Raw genomic sequence first — 22,744 nt, forward strand, 5'->3', positions numbered from 1 at the left:
AATACATCACAATACAAGCATCCATTCAAAAACTGGAAAGAACTCAAATACAAAAGCTAACCTTACACATAAAGGAGCTAGAGAAAAAACAGCAAATAGATCCTACACCCAGGAGAAGAAGAGAAATGCCCAGAAATCAGTGGCATTTCTATACACTAACAATGAGACTGAGGAAAGAGAAATTAAGGAGTCAATCCCATTTATAATTGCACCCAAAAGCATAAGATACCTAGGAATAAACCTAACCAAAGATGTCAAGGATATATACCCTCAAAACTATAGAACACTTCTGAAAGAAATTGAGGAAGACACAAAGAGATGGAAAAATATTCCATGCTCATGGATTGGCAGAATTAATATTGTGAAAATGTCAATGTTACCCAGGGCAATATACACGTTTAATGCAATCCCTATCAAAATACCATGGACTTTCTTCAGAGAGTTAGAACAAATTATTTTAAGATTTGTGTGGAATCAGAAAAGACCCCGAATAGCCAGGGGAATTTTAAAAAAGAAAACCATATCTGGGGGCATCACAATACCAGATTTCAGGTTGTACTACAAAGCTGTGGTCATCAAGACAGTGTGGTACTGGCACAAAAACAGACACATAGATCAGTGGAACAGAATAGAGAATCCAGAAGTGGACCCTGAACTTTATGGGCAACTAATATTCGATAAAGGAGGAAAGACTATCCATTGGAAGAAAGACAGTCTCTTCAATAGATGGTGCTGGGAAAATTGGACATCCACATGCAGAAGAATGAAACTAGACCACTCTCTTTCACCATACACAAAGATAAACTCAAAATGGATGAAAGATCTAAATGTGAGACAAGAGTCCATCAAAATACTAGAGAAGAACACAGGCAACACCCTTTTTGAACTCGACCACAGTAACTTCGTGCAAGATACATCCACGAAGGCAAAAGAAACAAAAGCAAAAATGAACTATTGGGACTTCATCAAGATAAGAAGCTTTTGCACAGCAAAGGATACAGTCAACAAAACTAAAAGACAACCTACAGAATGGGAGAAGATATTTGCAAATGACGTATCAGATAAAGGGCTAGTTTCCAAGATCTATAAGGAACTTATTAAACTCAACACCAAAGAAACAAACAATCCAATCATGAAATGGGCAAAAGACATGAACAGAAATCTCACAGAGGAAGACATAGACATGGCCAACACGCACATGAGAAAATGCTCTGCATCCCTTGCCATCAGGGAAATACAAATCAAAACCACAATGAGATACCACCTCACACCAGTGAGAATGGGGAAAATTAACAAGGCAGGAAACAACAAATGTTGGAGAGGATGCGGAGAAAAGGGAACCCTCTTACACTGTTGGTGGGAATGTGAACTGGTGCAGCCACTCTGGAAAACTGTGTGGAGGTTCCTCAAAGAGTTAAAAATAGACCTGCCCAAGACCCAGCAATTGCACTGTTGGGGATTTACCCCAAAGATACAGATGCAATGAAACGCCGGGACCTGCACCCCGATGTTTACAGCAGCAATGGCCACAATAGCCAAACTGTGGAAGGAGCCTCGGTGTCCATCGAAAGATGAGTGGATAAAGAAGATGTGGTTTATGTATACAATGGAATATTACTCAGCTATTAGAAATGACAAATACCCACCATTTGCTTCAACGTGGATGGAACTGGAGGGTATTAGGCTGAGTAAAGTCAGTCAGTCGGAGAAGGACAAACATTATATGTTCTCATTCATTTGGGGAATATAAATAATAGTGAAAGGGAATATAAGGGAAGGGAGAAGAAATGTGTGGGAAATATCAGAAAGGGAGACATAACGTAAAGACTGCTAACTCTGGGAAACGAACTAGGGGTGGTAGAAGGGGAGGAGGGCGGGGGGTGGGAGTGATTGGGTGACGGGCACTGGGGGTTATTCTGTATGTTGGTAAATTGAACACCAATAAAAAAAAAAAAAACTTCAGTGGCATTTTTCCACAGAACTAGGACAAACAGCAATTATAAAGGTTATTACCATGATAAAAGCTATGTACCAGACCAAAGTAGCACCAGTCTTTTTTTTTTTTTTTTTTTAAGATTTTATTTATTTGAGAGAGTACACACAAGCAGGGTAAGAGGGACAAGCAGACTCCCTAATGAGCACCGAGTCTGATAAAGGGCTCGATCGCAGGACCCTAAGATCATGACTGGAGCTGAAGTCAGATACTTAACAGCTGAGTCACCCAGCACCCACAACACCAGGTCTTCAGTAAACTCAAAAAGCTTTAAAAAATATTTTTGTTTCTTAAAGATTTTATTTATTCATGAGAGACACAAAGAGAGGGGCAGAGACATAGGTAGAGGGAGCAGCAGATTCCCTGCAGGGAGTCTGATGCAGAACTCGATCCCAGGACCCTGGGATCACAACTTGAGCCAAAGGCAGATGCTCAACCACTGAGCCACTCAGGTATCCCAAAAAGATTTTTTTAATAAAATTAAAATCAATGGAATTTGCTCAATATTTGAATATACAGAAAGATTTAATAGGAAAGACCATGTGGAGGATTTAACAATGAAGTAGAATTTAAGTATATTTAAAAATATGCTGAAGAAAATTATTAGCTCTCGAGAAAATAAGAAGCTGTAGGGAAAAAAGAGTAATCACATAGCTGGGCTGTGAAGATTGTAGGTAGATACAGTATGACTCTAATGAAGGATACTGTTCAACTATATTGCATTGATGGGCAGCAGGGGGCTGGGAGGGGGATCCAGGTGTGTTTATGTGGGTGGTTGAGAGGGATAGGAGAGAGAAATCAAGGGATTATGCCTTAAATTAAAATCAAGTGTTAGAAGAATATGATCTAATGATCATCTAAAGCAGCCAAAAGTAATTGCCTTGGAGAACAAGAAGGAACTACTACTTTTGCTATTAACCTTGCATGTTTACTGTGTGCACAGATTTTCAGGTTGATTGAAAAAATAAAACAAATGGACAAATGATATGGAAAGAAACTCTGCTATCATAAAATGAACACAGCCAATAACTGTATCTCCATAAGAGCAATAAGATGCTCAAATTCAACTAGAGTCAGGTCAGTATGGATCAAAACAAGATCTTTCACCTATTAGGTTACCAAAACATTCCATCATCTGATACTGGTTAGAACAGCTTTCACAAAAAGCTTTTAAATATTTCAGTCAAGGGATCCCTGGGTGGCACAGCGGTTTAGCGCCTGCCTTTGGCCCAGGGCGCGATCCTGGAGACCCAGGATCGAATCCCACATCGGGCTCCCGGTGCATGGGGCCTGCTTCTCCCTCTGCCCCTCTCTCTCTCTCTCTCTCTCTCTGTGACTATCATAAATATAAAAAATAAAAAAAAATAAAAAATTTCAGTCAAATAAAACCTACGGCCCAGTTTGGTCAAACTAGCCATATTTCAAGCTCTTAAGAGCCACAAGTAGCTAGTGGTAACCTGACCATGCAGATCTAGAACATTTCATCATCCCATAAAGCTCTACTGTATGGAACTGTTCTGGAGAAGGGAATCCTGAGAGGCTAGGCCTGGAGGTGGAAGCCAGATATGACTAAGAACAGCCATGTAGTATCCAATCAGACAGGTGGCCAGAGTTACTGAAGTCAGCAGTCTGGACCAGAAGGGCCCCTCCCTCACTGAGCCATAGGATCTAGCACCTAGGCTTTTATTCCCCAGGCAGGAAAACCCAGTCCACCTGACAAGTTTGAAAAAAGTACCAAACCAAGGCCAAACATTCTTAAAAATTAAAAATGACTGCCAAGATAAATTTAAGAACAGCTTCTTTGAGCAAAACAAAGATTAAAATGGAAAAGCTAAGGGATGGTCACTCCTCTAAATGCAACATCTCATTCACAGATGCACCAGAAAGAGAAAGCAGAAGAAGAAATATGATCAAATACACAACAGAAGCAAAAACCCCTGTGCCAAAGGATGCAAGTCTTCAGCATAAAATTGCCTAACTAATGCCTTAAAAGTTCCTAGAATAAGTTACACCCTCATGAAACATCAGGTTCTAGAAACTTTTAGAGGCAAAAAAGAAACTTAGACATAGGACTTGGCAATACTAGATGTGGGAAGACAATGTAACCATATTTTCAGTCTCAACTGAGTAAAACTACATTGAGCCATAAGACCCTTATATTAAAAAGAATATATATCATACAAAATGTACTCTCAGACCCTTAAGTACATAGGTCAAAGAAGATTTTAGAGAAGTTTAAAAATAATTTGAAGTGAAAACAAAAATACAACTTATCAAAATCTGTAGGACGCAGCAAAAGCAGTAATTAGAAGAAAATTTATAGCATTGAATGTATATGATCAGAAAATAGGTCTAAAAATCAATAATCAAGGCTCCCACATAGGAAATTAGGAAAAGAACTAAAACCAAATGAAATAAAAAATAAAAACAGAATCAATTAAGTAAAAAACAAAAATAAAATCAACAGAGGAAAAAAAGTTGGTCTTTTAAAAACATCAATAAAATTGATAAGCTTCTAGGCAGGTTAAAGAAAAAAAATTACTAGTATCAGAATTCAAAGAGAGAGAATCATTACTAATCCCATGGACAATTAAAAGGAATAAAGGAATATTATGAACAATCTATATCCACTAAATCAAGATCAGACAATGATATTACAAAATATACAGACTGGTATCTCTCATGAGCATAGACATAAAAATCCTCAACAAAGAATAGCAAATCAAATTTAAGAATGTATAAAAAGAATTATATGCCATGACAAAATGGGATTTACTTTAGCTATGCCATGCGGAGTTCAATATTCAAAGATTAATATAACCTACCACAATCAACAGGATTTTTAAAAAACACTTATTGCAGCATTATTTATGGAGGCAAAATCCTAGATACAACCTGATATCCATTAATAGGAGAAAAGTTTGAAAATATTATGGCAAAGCCATATCAAAGTACTACTGAGCTATTAAAAAGTGTTTAATTCTGCACTCATCTAGGAAGTTGCTTATGATCACACATAAGAAAATTGAATATTGTATATGCTATTTCTATAAAGAGGAAACAAAAATTCTGTGATTATGAATATATGTTTGATACATCATTATGATGCAGAGAAAGTCTACAAGTATAACCAAAATGTTATCGTTGGTAACAGCCAGGAAATAGAACTTAGCCAGGTAAAGATGGAAGATAGACAAGTTAGCTTTTCCTTTGTGCACCTTTGTGTGGTTAAACTCAAATCAATCCTGGATGGCTTTAGAAGTCTAAAAGAGTCCAAGAAGCAAAAACATCCTATCTAGAGTGAACCCTCCTATTTTTACTTTGAAGTTGCTCACATCAAGGCCTACTCTGCCTGCATAGTCCATAATCCTGGTTACTACTTCAACCTGAATCACCTAAGACATTGTTAGAGGCTGATCAGGAACCTAACTATCTAGAATAGCTATCCTGATTTTCATTATTAACATGCTGAATGATATTTTAGAATCTTTGAATCAGATCGAGAAAATATGCTAAAAATTCCACAAGTTTAAAGCATGGACACATACCTTTTTTCTTCAGAAGAGTTCATATTTTCTCCATAAAGTAGCAAGGTAAGTCCTTCTTCTACAGAGGCAATCCTTGCCAAAATATCAGCTATGTGAATTAAAGCTGCTTCAGAGCAATTTGGAGCAGCCTGTACATTAAAAAGATAACAAATCATATAATTTTATGACATGCTAACATTTCACAGACTAAAATTTTAGGGTCGTAGTGTAATCTAATAAAGCTATATTACCACAACAACAAAAAAAGTTAATGATTGTTTGGCTGCAAAGTACATCTGAATGATATGTGTCATTATGTTATATTCACTTACCAGCACAGTTGATGAGGCAGATGCATACAGATTTTTTACTCAAACCAGTTATTGTTTATTAAGACAGCAGAGAGAACTGCTGTTCCCATTACAGTTTTATATATAGTTCTGTTTGACAAATGCAGTAGCTCCTCTATTTCCAGTTTGCCCTTTACTTTCCATTCACTGGTTCCTGAGTATCCACCCCAATTTTATCATACATGGTTTCTAACACACTGCCATCATTTCTAAGGAACACTATCCCTTCCTGCAATTGGTTGGGTCATGAGTTATAGGTCTGAGTAAGGACAACCAATTCATGAGATAGCCAATAGCAAATGATGTCATCTAATGGGGGCTGAACCAATCATATTTCTTCACTTTTAATTTTAAGTGGAAATACTATAAAATAGCCTTGCCAGTATTTAGCAAATTAGTACAAGCAAATACTAAAAAACTAGAGTGATATTAATACTGGTGCCCATCTAGAAGCCTAAGTCTACTAGAGTTTCTGTTCTTTCTGAGGCCTACTTACCTGTCTATACCTGCACAGCTGCCAATACACATATGCTCTATAAGAAATCTAAGTATCTATACTTTGCAACCAATACGTCCTAAGAAATTCAGTGAGTTAACTAATGAGTCAGGCATACTTACCTGAATATTTCCTTATTATATGAGGCTTTATTATACAGTGTATTACTTTCACATTGAATACCTTCCTTAAAACAACTTCTCTGCCTGGAATACTTTCCTTCTCTCCTATATTCACTTTTTTAAACCTTTTTATTCCTCATCCAGTATTTTAATAGTCTGCCTTTCCTATTAGAATAGGTTCCTTTAGAGCAAAGTCTTTTTTTTTTTTTAAGATTTTATTTATTTATTCATAGAGACACAGCTAGAGAGAGAGAGGCAGAGACACAGGCAGAGGTAGAAGCAGGCATCATGCAGAGAGCCCGATGTGGGACTCGATCCCGGGTCTCCAGGATCACACCCCGGGCTGCAGGTGGCGCTAAACCGCTGCGCCACCGGGGCTGCCCCAAAGTATAAGTCTTAAGCTCTTCTATATTTCAAACGTAGCAAAGAGCCAATGATACAGTAGTGACTCAATGGGTGATACTCAATGCTTTAAGATTAAATACAGAATGCCTATCATGTGCTAGAGGGCTGTTTCTTTCACTCAAGAATAATTCCAGCATAATTAGAGAAGTAGATAACATGGGAATATAGTGAAATAAACATAACTTTTCCAGGGAGGACTAGGACAAATTTTCGAAGAAAAAAATAAAACTGGCCTGAAGAAAGGAATTTTTCACTTAGACCAAGACTTTCCAGGGTGGGAAAAGTATGCAAACATAGGGAAATCTTATAACCTTGTTCAAAGAATACAAAGAATCTGTTATAAAATAAATACATGGGGTAAAATAGGAAAAATACATAGAATATAACAGAAAAGTTGATAAATTTCAGACTTTTTAACTACACATTTTTATCTAGCAGGCAACAAGCAAGAAAGTACTGTGACAGCCTTGGTGACGAGACAGCAGACAGGCCAGAAAAGTGAAAGACTAAAAAAATAAAATTATTTCAATATTCCAAGCAAGGAATTATTAGAGCTTAAATAAAATCGGTAGCAAATGGGATTAAAAGACATACATGGATCTAAGAGAGGCACGGGAGAACAAGTCTATAGGACTTAACAAGTCTATAGGGCTTAATTATAAATGGAATAAAGAAAATGAGGAAGAAGCCTAGATGAACAGCATTCCTACTCATCACACAGGGAAATGTGATGAAGAAGCAGAGCAGGAGCAAAAAAAAAAAAAAAAAAAAAAAAAAAAGAAAAGAAAAGATTTGAAAAGTGACAAATCAAAAAGTACTGTTTTAAAAACTGAGTTTGATTTGTTCGTGGAATAACTCAAAAAGGTGTTTAGCAAGCATCTAATGACAAATCTGGAGCTAAAGAGATCTAAATTTAGAAGTTAAAAAAAAAAAAGTTAACTACACATCTAATTTTCAGAACTGGAGGAAGTCACCTAGCAAATGCATACTGAGAGAAGAGTGAACCAAGTTGTGACTCACTGAAGACAGCAGGAAAGGGGAGCCCTCATAGGTGAGAGAAAAAGAATGCTTAGAAAGGGAAGGTACAGGGATCCCTGGGTGGCTCAGCGGTTTAGTGCCTGCCTTTGGCCCAGGGTGCGATCCTGGAGTCCCAGGATCGAGTCCTGCGTCAGGCTCCTGGCGTGGAGCCTGCTTCTCCCTCCTCCTCCTCCTCCTCCTCTCTCTCTCTCTCTCTCTCTCTCTCTCTATCATGAATATATAAATAAATAAATCTTTAAAAAAAAAAAAAAAGAAAGGGAAGGTACAAAATATATAGGAATTCAGGAAAGCCAGGTAAACAATTTTAGAAGTTGTCTATGGTGTTAATCAGTCGATAATAGTCTCTAAAGTGGTTACTAGTTACAGGTGTAGCAAGTTACAAGCAACAGCAATCAAAGCAGCATCAAGGATGTAATGGAAGTAAGATGATAACGCAATGTTTTGAAACATGACAGAATAGAGGGAGCCAGGACTATAGAGGGAGCCAGGACAACTATGGCAGTCGTGCATAATTAAAAGCTTATCATTAAAAAGATCAGGTATTAGGTGGTAACTAAAGATGTGTACTGGATGATCAAGAGCTTCTTTTATCCCAACTATGAGACAGATTCAGGTATATTTATAGATAAAGGAAAGAAGCCACAAGAAGATAAAAAGTTAAATATATATGAAAGCAAAAATAAACAACTCTGAAACAAAGTCCAAGAGCACATTTCTCAAACATGGTAAATGGTTCATATTTCATATTACTATTGACATCATGGCATTCTACTATATTAAACTGTATTAGGAATTCTGTTGGTTCTTCTCTATTATCTTCCTAAGGCTAACCATGAAATCAAAATTATCTCCCCTTAATTTCCTAGAATTCCATACTTTGTACCACATTCAGATAAATGCTGTTTTCTGAACGAGCGATAAATAATGACCATATGATAGCGTGAACAGCTGCCCAGCCCATTAAGTGGAGATGAAAACAGTAAAAATACAAAACACACACACATGGAAAGGCAAAACCTTTAGCCTATTAAGATTTAAGTCATTCCCCAAAGCTTAAGTCGTAGAAATGAACAGACAGCAGTGCAAGTAGTGTTATCAACTCTGCCACCTATTAAATATCTGCCCTTGAGAAATCCACTTCTTTCAGCCTCATTTGTAAGGATTAAATTATATAATATAAAGAAATAGGCCATACAAACTGTAAAGAGACATAAACATCCCAGTTCTGAACATACATATAAGTTTTTTTCTAAAAAACTAGTTCTTCATACAAAACAGAGTTGACTTCAGAAAAATAATGTAAAGGCTATAAAATTACTATTAAAACAAATAAGAAAATTCACAGGATTTATTAAATGTGCAAGACAAATATCTTAATAACTTCTCTCAATCCTCAAAATCATAGGAAAAAAATTGTATGTATTGTCCCCCTACATTGTCAATAACAAATCAATTGACTACATAAACTATGATCTAACAGTAAATAAAAATCTATGTCGGCATAAAATACATTCATACATGGAAAGATAGTATAATAACTATTTCAAATACATCAAATTTAGAAACAAAGTCCCCCTGAGTATTCCCTAATACCCAATTAAGAAACTCTCTTTAGTAAATACCAACCTTGGTTTCTTTCATTAAATTATGAATAGGCTGAAGAAGTGCCTCAATCACAGTATTATTATATAGGCATTCGACTGCACACTCTTTTTGATCACAGAGTATCTGAAGAACTTCAGTCACCATACTTGCAGGAGAGTAATTATCTGATAAATAAGTACTTTTAGAAATTAAAATTTTAAACATTAAGAACTCAATATATCCTCAATATATCTTATTTATGAGTTAGCCATTGTTGTTCTAAAAAAGCTCAATATTAAGGTTAAATAGGTAAAAAAAAAAAAAAAAATCATACAACACATTGCCCAAAAGATGAGGTATTGTTAAATAATAACCTGAAATTTAGGGGAAATCAATTAAGCTTAAAATATACTCAAGTCAATTTTTTAAAAAAGTAAATGACAAATCTGAATGCTGAGAAACAACAGATCATTCACTGTTTGACATTAAGTCACTGCTTAACAGTGAAGATACAATTTGAAGCAAATTTATAACTTTTCTCCTCCCAGAAACACTTACTCGTATTTACTTTTCCCTTTTCTTAAAATATGTATTTGGGGCACCCAGGTGTCTCAGTTGGGCATCTGACTCTTGATTTCAGCTCAGGTCACAACCTTGGGGTCATGAGATGGAGCCCCACATTGGGCTCCACACTCAACAGTGAGTCTGCATGCGTTTCTCTCTTCTTCTCCTTGTGCCCCGCCCCCAGCAATTGCATATACACGCAGGCACACACACTCTATAACAAATAAATAAATCTTTAAAAAATATATATGTATTCAAGTGTTCGGCCTGGTAGAAAATGAAAGTAAAATAAATGATGGCCAAAAAGGCAGAAAAGATGAAAGCTCCTTTAAGACTAATATACCATTTTTTGTATTACCATAAAACTGCTGAAATGAATGAGCATTGTAAAGACTTTCTTTTAAAATATATATAGGAAAACACAAATATAAATAAATGTAACACAGGGAATAGTCACTAAAATCAGTGTGATATTTTTGGTTTCATAAATTGATATATTTTCAGGTTATTTGACCTAATACACTCACAAAATAATGTTTTACAAGAAAGTAAGGAATCAAAAAGTTAGCAGCTTATGGTTGTAAGATATAATATTAAGATTAAACCAAAATTCTTAATTTAGCTTACATTATTCTATACTCCAAGAACACACTAAGACTTTAAGTCAATACTTGACAAAAAGAAAATGGAGAAAAAATTGATCTCTTCAACCAGTTCCAGACCCTCTTTGAAATGAGAGATACTACCAATGAGCATATGTCCATTCATTCATTCACCCATTTTTTATCTACTTTTGAGTACCTACTATGTGCCAGACACTGTGCTAGTACTATAATAGAAGTAACTAAGACAAAGAAAATTAAAAAACACTCCACTAGATGGTAAACCAAGACACTGACACACAATTATAAGAGGGAACATTTTTTACAAAGGAAGCATAGTATGTTATCGGAGCATATAGCAAGAGGACCTAAACTACATATTTATACATGGAAATGCTATAAAGGCAGAAAGAAGTTTAAGAGCCATTGTTAAGACTAATAAGCTGTTATAATTACATAAATAAAACATGCCGATTGACAGATGGATATATCACTACTATTTATGGCCCAAACTACTTTTTTTCTTTAATTCACTTGAATTCTTCTCAGAATTTTGCCAGCATTTCTAAGATAACTTCCAGTTTTAGAACACTATGAATCTATAGAATATGGGAGTGTTTGTTATTAAAATGTTTTACTTTGTAAACTTTCATTAATATTCAGAGGGAAAAGTATAAGTTATCTTTTAAATGTTAATATTTTAAACTTTTTTATAAGCTAGCCAACTGCTAAAGACTAAAAGTCATTATACTGAAAAACATGAAGCTTTTGTTTTTGCCTTATTCTTTAATGAGAGAGGATCTGAAATTTTGGATGTGAGCTAAAATAAGCAGGCTGATCAAAACATCAGGCAAGTATAAAGCATAAAACTGCAAGAAAGAACACATTACTACCTATCAATCAAATTTCCCTTAATAGCATTTCTTAAGAACATCTTGATCTTAAGAACATTAAAATGCTCAGCAAAATTGATTCTACATAAAAGCTAGTAAATTGGGAACATCTTAAAACATCAATGAACAAAATTAAATTTCATGGTTTACTTCTAGGTCCAATGTAATTTGTTATGAATAATATTGCATCTTAGGAATCCTCTTTACCAAACTAGGTCAGTCACTCAAAACATCTAGACAATGGAATATTAAGTATTTTTAGATGTTTTCTATTACACTATTTAAAATAGAAGCAAAATTACCTAAATGTGCAGCTGATGTCATCTTTGGACAACTTGGTGAGTAATAGATAAGTTGGGTAAACAGAACCAGCAGATCTGTAAGGGATACTAAATCTTCGAAAAGGAAAAAAGAAGATTATTTTCTAGTATATTCTTACAACTTAGAAAAATTTAACTGAGCTTCCCATTCTCCCGATTTTTTAGACACTGTGGTAAAATTAGGGAGAAGGGGGCTGGAACCCCAGACAGAGGACCCCATGAAAACAAATTAGACATGGGAAGTTAAAAGGTGGCAAGGACAGTAACGTCAGCAGATGCTACACACAGGTGTAACTTTACCACTTATGGTGGACCCATCAGTTGATATAAACCTATGACAGGAAGATCTAAGAATCTCATCAGGGCTGTGAGCTTATTAGAAACGATAAAATTCAGGCTTATATGCTGTTCCAGCCAATTTATCTAAACGGAAATGTACAAGAGGTGTCAAATTTCTTCTAAGAAATATTTTAGGCAAAATTATTTGTTTCTGTTACAAATACTTAACTCTGATGTTGTCACAAAGTTACAAAAGTAACTTTAGTAACAGTTACTAAAGTAACTATAGGCAATTTACAAATGAACAAGTATGGCAGTCTTTCAATAAGACTTTACATACACCAAAATTTTAATCTTATTCCACATGTCACAAAATAGCTTTGTAATTTTTTCCAGCAATTAACTCACAAGCCACACAAACGTACCAGATTTGGCCCATTGGTTGTAATTTACAAACCCCTGCTGCAGAATCTTTACATCAAGATTCTGGTGAAAACACGTGAAACTTAGAGGTAAGTGTTGACTTATGTTAATACCGTAGAATATGGCTCCCAAAACTGAGTTTCGAGATGACCCATGACATTCGATAGGCCAAAAAGTTGATGTTAAAAGACAACATAAAGTGCTAAATTACAAATGACAGACATAGAAACTTCAATTCAATACCTGCAATAACATCACAAATATTTATTAATCTATTTCTGTAAAGGTCAACAATATCCTATAAAATGGCAGCTCTTTTCTTGAAAGTCTACTCTAAATGCTCATTATACCTCGAATTACACAATCACAGGATATACAAGTACATAAAACAGTTTTTGTTACGGAAGTCACAGCATAATGAGGAGAAAGACTTAAGTAAAACAACTGGGAAACAGCACAAGTGTTCAAAATGAAGACACTCCATAACATGATTGGCAAACTATAGCAATTATGGCCTAATTATGGAAGGACTGCAAGATAAAAGTATTTTGTTTTACATTTTTAAAGGTGTGTAAAGAGTGTCAAGGGTCCCCCAAACCATACCCAGACACAACGACTGGTGAAATCCAGAACAAACCAGGTACAAGTGTCCAAGGGTCCTTTCCCGGGGAGTCACACAAAATACACTTAATTCTTCTAGCAACAAACTGTGACAACACGTGTGAAATGCTGGCTACCAAGAGGCTCCTTAGAGACTCAGTGCCCAAGATTCTTACTGGGGGCTGATGACATAAGCACTTTCTGCCTACCATATATCAAGATTTCAGGCTCCCAGAAGGAAAACAAGTATTCAATGTAAACTATGCTGTGTGTACAACTTTGGTAGGCCTAGTGAACCACTCTTATCAGTTCTAGGAGGAGTGAGAAATCCAAGTTTCCAGATGCCAGCTAAATGCAACCTTGCAAGCAGGCCTTCCTAAGGATAACAGTCTCATGCCTGCTGTGATAACTCTTTTGCACACACGAGCACATGAATACACAGATACAAAGGATATGCAACAGAGACAGTGTGTGGCCCACAAAACCAAAAACACTTACTATGGAAAAAGTTTGCTGATCCCTAGACTGTATTTCTAGTATAAATTTAAAGTTTTAAGGGAGGCAAAAAAAATAATACTATATGCTGAAATTTGATGGGGGAAACTCTAAAAAATAGGACTTAGGGTAACAGTAATATATCAAATGGTACAAGGCTTGGCAGTTTATAAAACAGTATTCTGACACTTTATCTCTGATCACCATAAAAACTGTATGAGCTCAGTATCAGTGATATTATTCCATTTTTGTAGATTAAAAAACAACAACAGTTAGGTGATTTGCCTAAAAGGTCACAGCCAGTTTATAAGGGAACTATAATTTAAATAAGGTCTTCTAGTTCTGAATCCAGATCCAGATTGTTTAGTATGTCTAGGATTTTGAGATATGGAAAAATAAGGAAAGCATTAAAGGCTGGATAAATAGAAAACATACAGGAAAAAAGCACATACTGATAAAAGCAAATATAATACTTCAATGTGTACAAGCCATCAGTAGACTAAAAGGTATGTCAACTAGTATCTTAGAAGAGATCATGCAAAACCTCTGAAGTTTAGTAATTCATAGCACACAAATCTTACCAAACTGAACATACTCATTTCTCCTAATTGCACTTACCTTTTCTACTCTTCAATTTTATGGGAAATAGCCGTCTGCCCTGTGTATAAATCAATAATCTTCCTAAAAGGCACAGTGAGTGAATGAAATAAATATATTGTAATTCTTGTCCTGAATAGAAGAAGGTTTTCTGTTTATTCCCTTAAAAGAGAAGCAAACAAATACATTTATTTTAATGTTACTATATTTTAGATAGTACCTATCTTCATTTCCTTCTGAATATTAAACAACATTGCAGTCTGTAATGAAGACTCTGTTGGTGTTGGGGGAAAAAAAAAGAAGTTAATTATCTTTCCTAAGATCCTGTAACACCTAAATCTCTGGGGAAAAGCATTCATCACAAAATTTAAGCTCAGGGAAAAGCATTCATCACAAAACTAAGTATTCGTTCTAAAACAATGTAAGATTGTCAGAGGTATTTATTATTAATAGGAACTTCAAAAATAAGGGAGGAAGTCAATAGAAAATATTACTGTTTAATTCTACCCATTAAAAGTCAATACTATAAAAGACTGTATTATTTATAACCATGTTAGCAAATGAAATTAGAATCTGTAAAATATATACACACCTAATATATACCATTCATCCATACATTCAAGATCTACTGAGAACCTGTTTTATATAAGACCATGAACTATTTGTTGGTGTCAAAAACCAGTAAGAAGCATGAAACTGGGCTTCCAATTCAGAGTATGGCAATTAGTCTGGTATGACTAGAACTTGAGGAAGACAAGTGGCAAAGACAAGAGGGTAGAGGATACCAGGGGCAGATCACAGAGGACTAAGCTGCAGAAGGAATATGGATTTTATTGTAGAGGTGACTGAAATGATATTAAAGGGTTGTAAGGACTAAAGTAATCAAATATGCATATGAAAAACTAACCTTGATGGTAGCATGGAAGAAGGTAAAGGCCTGAAATAAGACTAAAAAGATCACAAGCAGGGGAGCCCAGGTGGCTCAGGGGTTTAGCGCCACCTTCAGCCCAGGGTATGATCCTGGAGACCCCGGATCGACTGCATGGAGCCTGCTTCTCCCTCTGCCTGTGTCTCTGCCTCTCTCTCCTCTCTGTGTTTCTCATGAATAAATAAATAAAATCTTTACAAAAAAAAAAAAAAATCACGAGCAAAAGCACAGCAACAAGAATGGAGAAGAACAAAGAGATATTCAAGTGCCCATGGAGCACACTCAGTCAAATAGTCTAAGTATGATATGGGTCTATGGATCGGGAATACTGAAAAGTGGCAGACTTAAGAATTTCAGTCACCATACACATATATATAATTTTAAACCATGAAAGTAAATGGATTCCCCCAAGAGACAACAGGTAGACTAAGGTAAGAAAAAAAAGGTCACAACCGTTGTGAGTACATACATACATAGAAAAGAGCTTTTCCAACAAAAGGAGGATTCCTCATTCGAATGAGAGAATCCAAAAAAAGAATGGTACAATGAAGATGAGAGGAAAGATCAACAGAGACAAAGACTGTAATATTAGGACAAGAAAGAGGCGAAGTTGATAATGGGAAGATCATGGAGCACTAGAAAATGCCTCATTTCTGTTGTTGAATAGTGAATAAATAGTAAAGAAATGGGGCCTGGGTGTATTTAGGATGCTTAGAAGAGTTTTCTCTGCAGGAAAGCAAAGAGGTAAAATACATGTGTACTGGTTCAGGTCTTTCTTTGAAAGATACACAAGGAGGTTGAGAGGATGCAGGAGAAGTACCAACAGAAAGGGAGACACAATAGCAAGTGAAGCCATGTCCTAGTTCTAAAATGGAAACAAAACCCAAAGAATGCCAGAGGTGAACAAAATCAAGAACAAAAATCAATCTGGAAGAGAATACCTCTTTAGTGCAGCCCAGAGAAAAGGGATATTGATCAATGCATAAAAACAAGCATCTGCGTGCTCAGAAGCAGGACATTTGGGGAATTCATATCTGTAAAGTTCCACTTTTCTTAGTACAGTAGGATGAAAGTTCTCCTCTTGAGAGAAAAGTGGGCCAGGGCAAAGCAAGGCCCTTGGTAAGACAGGTGAAAGCTTGCAACAGCTGTTGTGGACACTGAAGAAAGACTATCTAAGAGGATGTAACACAGCTGCTATTTTTAGAAAAGTAGTTATGAGCACTAATTGCCTTACACATGCTCCCTACTCAATTTCCCGAAGACCAGAGAGGATGAGAGACTGAATTGATCTAAAGAAAAGACACTGCAGGGATCCCTGGGTGGCACAGTGGTTTGGCGCCTGCCTTTGGCCCAGGGCGCGATCCTGGAGATTCAGGATCGAATCCCACATCGGGCTCCCGGTGCATGGAGCCTGCTTCTCCCTCTGCCTGTGTCTCTGCCTCTCTCTCTCACTGTGTGCCTATCATAAGTAAATAAAAAAAAATAAAATAAAAAAATAAAAAAGACACTGCAGACAGGAAACTCTGAAATGAAAAAGAAAGAACAAGGATTTTTGAAAGAAATGGCAAAAAAGAAAAAAAGAAAAAAAGCATGAAGCACTCCAGGTCTTCACTAGACAGGGAAGAGAGCAAAGCCATGGTGCCCTAGTAGAAAGATAGGGAGGGAAAAAAAGCACTAGATATGACATTTTAATATCAAGAAGTTTTAAAAATCCATAATTTACAAAGGATATACAAACTTATCCTTATGTAAATTTAGCCTTTTCATCTTAAATAAATTCTGGCTTCTGTACATCCCCCTCTACTACAAAACACTAGTTTTGAAACCCACTAATTATTGGTCTTTGACTATTTTTCTTGCTTGAGTTAAAGAATTTACCTAAGGATAAAAAAATAAGATCTTCATATTCTCAGAGAACTTACTATTTGCTTAAAGTGACATAAGAGAATGATAAAAGATTAACAAAGTGTATAGACATTGGTATGCAGAAGAATCTTGACTATAAGAGAAGATTTACTGTAATTATTCCTTAGATTCAATAGAGTGACTAAGGCTAGATTATGAAACATCTAGGGTATTTTAGCTCAGACAGGATAAGCAGATAGGAATCACAGGGTAGGGCATCCAGAAATAAAACAGTATTTTACAGAAATATTCCTCCTCCTAAAATGTATAAAGGACAATTTAATGACTAAATACACTAGAGGAAAGAATGAGCAATATATTATTGTAAAATAACAGACTAGGACATATACTCTAGCATAAATTGAAGAGCTACATATGTAGGGATCCATATGCTAATACATTAATTTCAAATGTACAGTTGTTATTAAAGTCATCATTGTGCTGTGTCTTTTAAATTTGTGAAAATATTTTAAGTTAGCAGAAGTGATCTAATTTACCATGCTGCTGACCGTTAAAAAATAAGTTACTAAGCTATTAGTAAAAGGTATCATATTTAAAAGTATGCAACAAAGAAAACAATACTTACCACAATGCTTTGAATGACTCAAAATCTCATTGACTTTCATGGCTTCACACAAGTCAAAGTACTGAAAACACTGCTGAACTGCTGTAGTTATCTAATAAAATAATAACTTATTAATTCTAAAAATTTACAGCCCCCAAGTTCAAGCAGTCAAAAAAAAAATTACTCAAAGTTCTAAAATTATGCTGGAAAAATATTTTTAAAATATTTAAAATAATACCTTTCTAGACCACTGAAGCTCAGCTTCCTCAGTCTCATTTTAACTATGGCATCATTCTGGGAAACACCAAAAATACTTGTGGACCAACAATATTGCTATAATGTCCAGGTCAATGGATAAAAATAAATACATACTTCATACTTTATAGTGAAAGAAGCAAAAATTCCGTGACCACAACTTTAGGAACTCCCTTGCCAATATCCTCAGTTCCTTTTCCTTTGCCTTAGAGTCTTTTCTTCTTATCTAGCCAGCAAAATATAAACTAGATCAAGCCTTCATTTCCATCTCAGATACCAGAATGCTGAAAACTGATAAAAATCTCATAAATCTCATAATGCAAAGAACAGTGACAATAGAAAATGATCTCCAACTGCTACTGTACCCAGTCATTCCCCTATGAGTCTCCATTCTATCTCCTTCTCCCATTCTTCCAAGCAGACTTCAAATCTTCTCCCCTTTCCTCTGCACTTACTTCCTGTATACGTCCTCTCATTCTAATTCTCAAAATAGAAGCCATCAGTGACAGAAGGATTGATAATTGTTAAGACTGGCAATAAAGAGGTTGTTGGTGACCCTGAAAATATCACTTTCAGGGGAGTCTGGGAATAAAATCAAACTGAAATGAAAAGAAATAGGAACTGAGAAAGTAGAGGCAGCTGGTATAACTTTCATTTTCAGGAAGGCTGGCTGTGGGGGAAAAAAATGGCAACAGCTGGTATAGGAATCTTAGAGACAACACTGAATTCTTTCTCAGGTTGGAAGGAGATGATCATGTTTAGATGTTATTGGAAAAAGATGAAGATTGTGTGGAGAAAAGACAGTTCATAGTTTATTTGAATGGCCTCAGTGTCATACCGAAAAAAGTTACTATGGCAGGCACATCATAACAAAGGCCTGCTTACAAGGTTGGACACTGACTACCAACTGGGAGCTTATTTCAAGGGGAAATTCCAAGAACTGATACGAAGGGCTCAGTGTACCTAAGTAATGTATACAAACAAGGTGGTTTATACCGAACGCCTGCTTTCCTTCTGGGAGTCTGAAATTCTGGTATGTGCTACGCAGAAGATACCTACATGATCAATCCCCAATTAAAAAAGGAGAAGGGACAGAGTCTTTAATGAGCTTCCCTGGAGGACATTCCACATAAGCTTCTTGGATACTTTTTTCTGTCAACTCTCCTCTTTCTCCCTGCAAATCATCAAATTTGAGGGGTGGTTTTCAGGATATCCTCCCATATCTATAGATCTTATCTAAATTAAACTTTAGAGATCCAGATCAATATGAAACTGCCTCTTGAAAATCTTGATCTCAAACTTCTAAGACCAAACCTACCAAATCTAAAGTTATTACCCTTCCCAACTTCTTCCTATTTTCCTCCTACTGTGTTACTTATCTCGATGAATTACATTAATCACTCAATTAAGTCCTCATACATCCCCCATTTAAAAAACCAAGTCTTCTACACCCTATATTCTAAAAATAAAGGTACTCCTCAGTCCATATATTTATCCCAATTCATGCTGTCACAGCCTAAATTAATGCTTCCATCACCTTTTGCTTGGATTACTTGAAATACTCTTCATATTTTTGCTTCAACACTTCTCCCCTATCTCCACCTAGCACCTTTAAGCCATTTTCTAAATTTTCCAAAGCCCAAATATGGCCACTAATCAGTGACTCACCGTATCTCTAGAATAAAAGCCTATCTCCTAAATTCGACATATTATATATGTGTTATTCCTCTTAGATACCCCCATCCACAGCCATACACATATGCACAAACACAGAGAAACAGATCAACCCATGTAAAAATCGGTCACCAAAAGCCAATTCAACACATGACCAAATATCCAATTCATCAAAAGTAAATTCACTCAAAATCTCACTAAACCAACACAGTTAAATCTGAAACATACTTGGAACTGACATTTACAACAAACTGAACATTTTTAGTTATAAAAGGAAAAGGACTGAATATTTCCCTTAAATAGGCCTATTTTTATTATAAGCAGGCCAACTGTCATAGTCCCAATTTAAAGTATCCAAGTAATTTTCAGAAAACACCATCCCATCTACTTAGTATTAGCATTCAGAGAACTGATTCTCAGGAAATTTCCTGTGTCGAGTCATAAAATATGTAGTTTCTAAACATGCTTTGTGTTTTACAATCGCTAAGCCTTTAAACATCCTATTCCACTCCCCTGACATATTTTTCTGCCACAACCTTAACCACACCACTTCTCTTTTCCAGGAGAACACCTGCTCATTAAGAATAAAAAAATTCCACACAATCCTCATTAAAGAGTGATTGTTTTATAAATAATAAAGGTCATAACCAGATTTAAATTTACTTAATAAATCGATGACAAATCTACATAACCACAATCACAGGTATCTGGAATAACAAGTTTAAAACCCTGTAAATCAATATATGTCAATGGATCTCAACAATATATTCCTGAAAGCCAACCACCAGTGTTAGCTCCGTGCTTCTGAAAATAAGCCAAGAATAGACACACTCCAGGAAATATATTTGTAAAAGCCAGTCAGCAAGAATCTCACCTGAGTTGCCATCCTTCCACAATTGATATGAACCCACTCTTGCCTCTGAAGCCCCACCAGTTTCTGAGTTCTAAGCTTCCCTAAAACCCTGTAAGATTAAAAATCTGCTTTGGCTACCTTAAGCAATAAATTCAGCTTTATATGTTGTTTCACATATTCAACAGTGGTCTTAATCCTGGACAAGTCTAGTGCTTCCATAAAGATGACCCTGAAGACTCCCACTTGGTAGTATTCTATAGGATCCTCAAAGAAGAGCGTTCACTAGGCCTCCCTGAGTCCCAAACTCTGATGGTCCTTCAGATCTGCCACCATAAGTTGGTCTCCGTGATCTGAGCTTGGACCTGCTTCATTGACTATTCACTGCTAAATTAATTTTAGTATATTAAGATTTGTAATAAAATAAGTCTTTACAGAAAGTAGCCTTTTGTTTTGGAGGGGCACTATTTGGTAAGCATTTTTGCTATTAATCAGCTTATTCTTCTGTGTTTATTTTGCTTTTGTTATCTGTACAGTCTCAACTCCTGTTTTATTTTGGTTTATCTTGCATCTACTGAATATATAAAGGAGAGCTCCATAAATAGCATTAGGAAGCGCAGTCTAAGAAGTGTCTAATCTAGTCAATCAAATCCTAGTCAGCCCTGAGATTCTTGGCTATTAGCAACAAATTCACGTAAAAGCAACTAGTCAAACTGCCTTGCAACCCCTACAAAAATTCCACAAGGCTACTCCGATTAGTCAGTTCATGTCACTGATCCCTAGCTTCTGCATGGTCAAAACCTGAGACATCATTCAGAAGCTCATATTTTTGCCCAAAAGTATAGTGATACATTTGATATTTGTCATGAGTTTTTCTAAATCTAAGCTGCAACCTCTTCCTGATAGAAATTCTACTTCCTGGATGAATTTATTCTTACAATCCTAGTGCTTACACACACAGTTAATTGGTAAGCAAGATAACCAAAAATGACTTAGAACAATTACCATTATGGGGAACTTCTGACATAACAAAATAATGCTTAACAGAAGCTCTAAATTAAGAGACAAAAGAACAAAGAATAGTCAGCTTCTCTAAGTGAGAATTCAAAACATTATCTCAAGATGGTTTCTTTGAAAGACTATTTCACTTCCATTCAAACCTTCAGAAACCCATTTTCCTTGCACCCATCCCCAACCAGCTTTATCTTCACCACTCACTTCTATTCCTTCCTCCTCTCCTTTGCTTCTTAAATATTGCTACCTTTTATTTAGAAAAGGATAACAATCACAGGAAAAGGGACACACTCAGGAGAGGAAAAATCACATATGATATCCCCTTTAAACTGGGGCAGGAAGCAAAAGTATAATAGAAAAATTTAAACCACAGTCTAAAGAATCAAACTGAAGGTTAAAGAATGATTTTCCTCAACCCCAAGAAAACAGAAATTTGCTGTAAAATTCAGGATTTTATTTGATATTTATTCTCCTGCCCTATCAAACACATATCAGCCAGTATATTTAATTGCTAACCCCTAAGATAGAGGAAAGGCAGGGGAGAAAACTTTAAAAATAGGGTATGTGAAAAACCAAGAGAGAATTTAAACTCTAGTTGTCAGTATTTTTTTAAATGACTTTGAGAAGGCAAGAGAAAGAGAAAATACACTACATAAAGCTATTTCAGAAACCATTCCCTTAAGGGTAGATTGGGCAAAGAATGAAGTTGTTAAAAATAAAAGGTTAAATATTTATGCTAATAGCCAAAATGCCTTTCAACTAGTTCATGACTTAATGATGCAATGGAAATAAAGCTCTCAACTTTCTCAGCTCTTAAAAACTGACAGCAGAAAAGTGCTATCAGAAAGTATGCAGGAGAAGCTATAGGAAATGCTTTAGCAGGTCATCCTGCCAAACACACTGCTATGATTAAAGTCCTTATGCAAGGAACAGTTACAAAGCAAAAGACAAATGCATGCAATGGTTTTAAAGTTTCCACTGTCCATGCACAAAATCTGATCTTCAATCTGAAAAGTGGGGGGAACAGAGTTTGTATCCATTTTCCTCAATCTTTCTTTTCAAAAGTTGGGCCAAGATTACTTTAAATTTATACATACACAAACACACATACACAAATCTTTTGATATTTTTAAGTTTAGGAAAGCTCTTTAAGAGAAAATGAGGTTTAAGTTGAAACCTCACGCAAGTCTGGCCCATTATGCACAGGAAATATCTGATCCAGTTGTAAAATATAAAAGTTGTTTATAAGAAAGTAACTGTTTTTC

General features: G+C 35.8%; 1 protein-coding gene across 5 annotated transcripts in view; it reads right to left on the minus strand.

Moving 5' to 3' along the window:
• The window catches only part of TBC1D32 (TBC1 domain family member 32), a 211,736-nt gene that overhangs the window by 152,379 nt on the left and 36,613 nt on the right, over positions 1-22,744 (minus strand). For all 5 annotated transcript variants that reach the window (XR_012033870.1, XM_072832067.1, XM_072832057.1 and 2 more), the window contains 5 exons: positions 17,708-17,798; positions 14,310-14,450; positions 11,877-11,969; positions 9,558-9,700; positions 5,542-5,669 (listed from right to left, as the gene is read on the minus strand). Coding sequence is in view for 4 of the 5 variants with exons in the window: in XM_072832067.1 (XP_072688168.1) it covers positions 5,542-5,669; positions 9,558-9,700; positions 11,877-11,969; positions 14,310-14,450; positions 17,708-17,798 (596 nt within the window). In the remaining variant the exon portion in view is untranslated. The remainder of the gene's footprint in view (positions 1-5,541; positions 5,670-9,557; positions 9,701-11,876; positions 11,970-14,309; positions 14,451-17,707; positions 17,799-22,744) is intronic.

The sequence above is a fragment of the Canis lupus genome, chromosome 1 (assembly GCF_048164855.1).
Source record: "Canis lupus baileyi chromosome 1, mCanLup2.hap1, whole genome shotgun sequence".
Lineage (NCBI taxonomy): Eukaryota > Metazoa > Chordata > Mammalia > Carnivora > Canidae > Canis > Canis lupus.